This window comes from Saccopteryx leptura, chromosome 6, assembly GCF_036850995.1.
Source record: "Saccopteryx leptura isolate mSacLep1 chromosome 6, mSacLep1_pri_phased_curated, whole genome shotgun sequence".
Taxonomy (NCBI): Eukaryota; Metazoa; Chordata; class Mammalia; order Chiroptera; family Emballonuridae; genus Saccopteryx; species Saccopteryx leptura.
The window spans coordinates 86,315,186-86,321,435 of NC_089508.1; the positions used below are offsets into that span (position 1 = coordinate 86,315,186).

General features: G+C 46.5%; 1 protein-coding gene across 1 annotated transcript; it reads left to right on the forward strand.

The window, feature by feature from the left end:
* Window positions 1–401: 401 nt before the first annotated feature.
* Window positions 402–3,471, forward strand: GJD2 (gap junction protein delta 2). The gene is made up of 3 exons (XM_066341838.1): window positions 402–413; window positions 709–866; window positions 1,877–3,471. Exons 2-3 carry the CDS (start codon window positions 796–798, stop codon window positions 2,769–2,771), a joined length of 966 nt encoding a protein of 321 aa, XP_066197935.1. The 5' UTR covers window positions 402–413; window positions 709–795; the 3' UTR covers window positions 2,772–3,471.
* Window positions 3,472–6,250: the final 2,779 nt, after the last annotated feature.

Below are 6,250 nucleotides of genomic sequence, written 5' to 3' on the forward strand. Positions count from 1 at the left end.
TGCCGGCTCCGCCTCCTCCTGCAGGGGGCTGGCGGTCAGGTGAGGCTACCTGGGCGCCCCGAGACGCCCCGAGAGGCGGTGCCATCTTCTCGGGAACTCGCCCCACTCCCCGCGGGGGCCCCCGGGACTCCTTCCTCCCTCTGTCTCCGCGCGCGTTCCCTGCCCCTCGGGCTCCGGCGCGCGGCGACAGCCCCACGCCGCGCTCGGCGCCCCTCCGCCGACCTGGCGTGACGCAGGCGGAGACTACTTAAGGGCGGATTAGAGGCGGCAGCCGCGGATTCCCGGGCCCCGCAGCCAACTCTGCGCGCTCCGCCCCGGCCTCGCAGGTGGCAGCGCGGGAGCGCCCGGTGCCGGCTGGAGCGCCAGGCGCGGGGGCCGGTGCCCGGACCCTGCCGCCGTCCCCGATCTCGGGGGTGAGTGGCGCCCAGAGACCTCTCTCGAGCGGGCGAGAAAGCTCACGGACCTGCACGCTGCCGCCCGCCCCGCCCCTCGCCCGGGCACCCGTGGGCTCCGGACCTGACCGCCGGACGGCTCCGGAGGTCGTGCCGGCTCCTCGGACCGCGCCAGCTGCCCCACCAGTCGGGGGGGGGGGGGCGCTTGAATTTCTGTCCCTATTTCCCTTTCTTAACTACAATAAAAGGGAGAGGGGATTCGCAGATTTTAAAAAATTCTGTTTGCTTCTATCATCGCTGGGCAATTCGCTCCCAGCCGGGAGGTGCGGCCCGGGGAGGAGCCAGGAGCGGGAACGTGCCCTGTGCTGCCCAGTCTTTGTCTGCTGCCTCCGGATGCACAGCGATGGGGGAATGGACCATCTTGGAGAGGCTGCTGGAAGCCGCCGTGCAGCAGCACTCCACTATGATCGGGAGGTAAGGGCGCCGAGCCGGCTGACAGGCGGCCCCCGGGACACTCTTCTCACGTCCAGGCTGAGCCCCCAGCAGCCCCCAGCCCGTCCTGACGTCCAGGCTGAGCCCCCAGCAGCCCCCAGCCCGTCCTGTGCCCTTTCCCATGGTCCTCAGCCCATGCGTCTGTGTTCCTGGCATGGAGGGATTACCCGATGCCCAGCGATGTCCCCCTCCTCCAGCTGCTCCTGCTCAAGCCCCCCAGCCCCTCCTTATGAAACACCACCGGGGGGTTCACTCTTCTCCCAACGGAAAAGGAGTTGTTGGCTCAGTCATAGTCCCCCCACTCTCCGGAGTCAGAGCCAATCTTCATCCGTTTCCCTAAATAGAATGTACAAGGAAGGCAGGATTGTATTTGAACAGAAAAGGGCAAATGGGAAGATGGATTGGCTCTTCGAAGCAGATATATCTTTCCTCAACAAATGTTAACAAATATTTATTAAGCTAAACTGATTTGGCTTACAGTGTCAGAAATAAGTACACCCAATTAACAATTTTGCATATGTAATGTATATATACATATCCATGTGTTCGTAGCTATCTGTTTATGTAGAGCATTAAGCTTAATATTAACATTGAGGATAAACATCCTGTTGGAGTTATATACACACTCTGTGTAGACTTTGAAACGCACTCTGTTCAGATATTTCGTGCCATATCCAGACAGAAGGTGTGTTTTGTGCCTCTGTACGTTCCATATGTACAGATGAAATCTATCTGTTGCAAATGTACTATGTCCAGTGTATGGAGACGTATATATTTGAGATCCCTGAAATAAAAGTGTTCCTAGTATCAAGCAGAAAGGAAAGAAACAAAGGCTTCCTAAGATTCCCAGTTCAGCACCAGAAAGGGACGGACAGCTCCCCAGTCAAAGGACTGGTGTAAAAACACTAGAGCAGGGGAGGGAGGAGCAAGGGTTTCCTAAGTCAGTGACTCAGCCCATGAGAACCTCTCTCCCTCCCTCTTCCCTTGCTCAGGATCCTGTTGACTGTGGTGGTGATCTTCCGGATCCTCATTGTGGCCATTGTGGGGGAGACAGTTTACGATGATGAGCAGACCATGTTTGTGTGCAACACCCTGCAGCCCGGCTGTAATCAGGCCTGCTATGACCGCGCCTTCCCCATCTCCCACATACGTTACTGGGTCTTCCAGATAATAATGGTGTGTACTCCCAGTCTCTGCTTCATCACCTACTCTGTGCACCAGTCTGCCAAGCAGCGAGAACGCCGCTACTCTACAGTCTTCCTAGCCCTGGACAGAGACCCCCCTGAGTCCATGGGGGGTCCTGGAGGAACTGGGGGTGGGGTCAGTGGTGGTGGAAAACGAGAAGATAAGAAGTTGCAAAATGCCATCGTCAACGGGGTGCTTCAGAACACAGAGAACACCAGCAAGGAGACGGAGCCAGATTGTTTAGAGGTTAAGGAGTTGAACCCACACCCATCAGGGCTGCGCACTGCAGCGAGATCCAAACTCCGAAGGCAGGAAGGCATCTCCCGCTTCTACATTATACAAGTGGTGTTCCGAAATGCCCTGGAGATTGGGTTTCTGGTGGGCCAATACTTTCTATATGGTTTCAGCGTCCCAGGGTTGTATGAGTGTGACCGCTATCCCTGCATCAAGGAGGTGGAGTGTTATGTGTCCCGGCCTACTGAGAAGACTGTCTTTCTAGTGTTCATGTTTGCTGTGAGTGGCATCTGTGTTGTGCTCAACCTGGCTGAACTCAACCACTTGGGATGGCGCAAGATCAAGTTGGCTGTGCGAGGGGCTCAAGCCAAGAGAAAGTCAGTCTATGAGATCCGCAACAAGGACCTGCCCCGGGTCAGTGTTCCTAACTTTGGCAGGACTCAGTCCAGTGACTCTGCCTATGTGTGAAGAAGGAGGTTTTGGGAAGGCCTAGGGGATGACAAGCACCTCCAAGGCAGATAATTGCTTGTGAGTGGCTATATCTGCCCTAATTTATGTGACTACCATTGAGATACAGGATTAGCCTGGGTAACAGAAGGTCTTGCATCAATGGGAGAAGAGAGAAGGTAGAATCTTTATGACATATGACACCACTGGTTCCACAAAAACATTTGGGTAGAGTAATGAGATGGATGAGTTGGACTTGTTTGGGACATTTTATTTTATGGCCCAGTCTGATCTTGATAACAGTGAACTTGTATAACTACCAAGTAGGACTTAGCTCTGCTGAGCTCTGTATCCTGATGAATGGAGTGAGTCAAACGCTTCATTGGTATAAAATTTGTGATTTATCTCAGCACATCCCTTCATCCTGGGCTGCAAGACAAACATCCTTGAGGCATCCATCATGTACCTCCCCATCAGCATGACCCTTTTCCTCAACCCAGGATAGCATGCCAGCTTTTTTTCTGAATCTGGCCTTACAGTAGACCTAATATGGTTTATCTGCAAGCTAGAGGGAATTACTTGGGGTGCTTTTTGGAGAAAGGTCATGGCAAAGTTTGCATTAGAACCCCATCTGACTGGCCCCTAGTCATTATGAAAACCTTAGGAATGTCTCAATATTTCTAGTTTTCTAACTCAAACTGCATTGGTGCTGTTTATTAGGGACAGGGTTTGGGTGGGAGGGAGGGAATTGCAACATGCAACTTATAACACTTCTGTGAAATGGTGTTGCACTATTAGGCATGTGGTTATGAGCTTTGGGGTATTTCTGCCTTCCAGTTTGTGGACTTTGGATAACATTAAAAGTATTTTTTTTTCTGTTAATATCAAGGCTGTCTACCCGAGCCACAGAATTTCTAACTGGTGTATTTCACTCATTTTCTAATATAGTTTATATACTGTAGTTTTGTTGTGCAACACAGCTGCACTTCATCTTGCCATGGTTTGAATTTACCTGTGTGCTCACACCAGAGACCTTAATCAGCTCATGTCAATCCCTATTTATTATTTTATCAGTTAGTTTTTGAAATACATGCACACACAAAATCACTGGAACTAAACGCTATTGGCTAACGTGTGTTTACGGATGCTTGAGGCATATACCAAAGGTTCAAAAACCTATTTGCTTTGAAATGTGAATACGTTTCCTTCTCTTTGCTCTTATTTAAGTGCCATACTGTACCTTTCATATCCACTTTGTATTTAGTTAAAACATTGGCCAAGAATAATATTTAAATAATGTGCTTTTACAAAGCCCTATATCCTTTGCATTATCATTATGAGTTTTGATTTAGATATGGATGTGGTGTAACACACAACTAAGGATTTGTTTAAAATAAAGTTCTTGCCTTTTTTTGTAAAATAGAAACTCTGCGTTTTTCTGTTTTGATTGTGGTCCTACTTATTTAAATATATGTTCAGAATGTTTTATTACGTATTTTAAAAAGCAGAACATTGGGGACAGGAAGAGATGGATGAATAGTATTTGAAGGATAACCAATAAAGACCAATTAGCCACTAACAAGTGAGAAGAGGCTGGTACATTTTATGAATGTTTAGAAGAGTGCGATGAGTTATTCACATAGTAGCATTTACTAACTCCTTTCCATCTTAGCTCAAGATTTCTCTGTTTTTCTAAGGCTCTTTATTTTAATAAAATGTCAACACTATATCACAATAGCTTATTCCAGGAGTGAAATTTTTTTCCCTTTCCACCATACTTCACTGCCATGGATTGTCACATATGACAGGCATGCTGTACTCTCCATCATCTCTTTAAGGCCTGATGTTGAAAATGATGCTAACCCAGTTGTCAAATAGAACTCATTAGACCAGCACTGTACAATGCAACTGTGTGTAATGATGGACACTTTAAACTGTCTTTGCTGCTCCATATGGCAATGACCACTGAGCTCTTAAAATGTGACTAGTGCAACTGGAGAACTGAATTTCTAATTTTATTTAATTTTAATTAATTTAAGTAGACCTATATGGTTAGTTGCTACTGTTTTTTACAGCACAGTTTAGAAGCTTAGACTTTTAATCATTTATTTTGGGGTTCTTTCAAAGCAGACTGAGTCTTTTCTTATATGTCATAAGATACTATGTTTTAGCCACATTTTACTATCATTTTGGGTGTTTCCTCTCTACGTGTAGTCCTATTAGTTTGGTAAGCTAATGTCCTTTCTTGACTCTTTAATGGTACTCAGCTTCTCATTCCAATGAGCACTTGGTCTGAAATCTATAAAGCAGTGTAGAAATTCCTGGATGATTATTTTTCAAACACAATTGTTGCACCCTTTAACTATGGCAGGGCAGGTGCCAATTTTAGAATGAAAATATGTTTATTTCAATCTATAGGTTTCCATCTGCAGTATAAATAAGGCAGTTGAAAATTATTTTTCTTGAGTAATGAAACAGATCCTCCTCTGTTTTGTGTTTGGTGAGCTAAAAATGTTTTTAGACACCTCCCAGAGATAGAGGAATAGTGTTGCTTGAGAACTCTTAGCATATGCTTGGGTGTGAAAGAAGTAGGAATCTGTGTGGAAAACAAAGGCTGTTGTATTTATACCATGATGTAAGATTGGAAGAATAGTAGTGTTTCCTGGTAGAAACCTACTTCATATCAGTGGGGCAGGTCTATTTCTTCTCAGCATATATAGTCATCTCTCAGAACGACTGATGTGTGTCAGGCCGATTCTTTTGCTTTCTATTTAATGAGGGAAATATACTGATGATTTGATGGTTCACATAGCTATGTGACGGATGTGACCTTAATCTGTACTTTGTGAGAGGACAGCACACCGATATCTTCTCTCAGATTTAAGAGCCTTTTGGTGAGCTGCAAGCCCTTTTGGCCTGTGTGTACATGTGTGCATTCGTGTATGTGTGTGTGTGTATGTGTGTGTGTGTGGTTGTGTGTGTATGTGTGTGTGTGTGCACTTTGGTGTAAATAGTGCCAATGCATGAACTGGGCTTAACATTTGAAAAATAGCCTGGAGAGAGTGAAGTTACTTAGCCTGGAAAAAGAAAAGCTGAAAATACAGAATTTGTAATTTCTAAGTCCTCGAATATTTAAAGGCTTATAAAAGAATGAGAGCTAACAGCTGTACTCTCTGAGCTCTGAGGAGAGAGGAAAAGTACTGGACATAGAATTGAGGGTGCAGGAGGTTAGGAGAGTACCAGAAAGAATATAGTTTCTCTTTCACCTCTGCTTTTATTTTCAAAATGCTGTTTCTTCTGCAGGGAATACCTGTCCCATCACCTCCTTTCACTGGGTATGCTCCTCTTCACCCTTCAAATCAGTTTGGTTGTCCACTCACCCAGGGACTTATTCTAAACTCTCCTCCAGACAGGCTTAGTGGCCCTGTGCTGAGTCTCCCTGCATGAAAGTCACTTTGTCACTTGCTGCATGGAGATAAGACATTTCTAGATCAGTATGT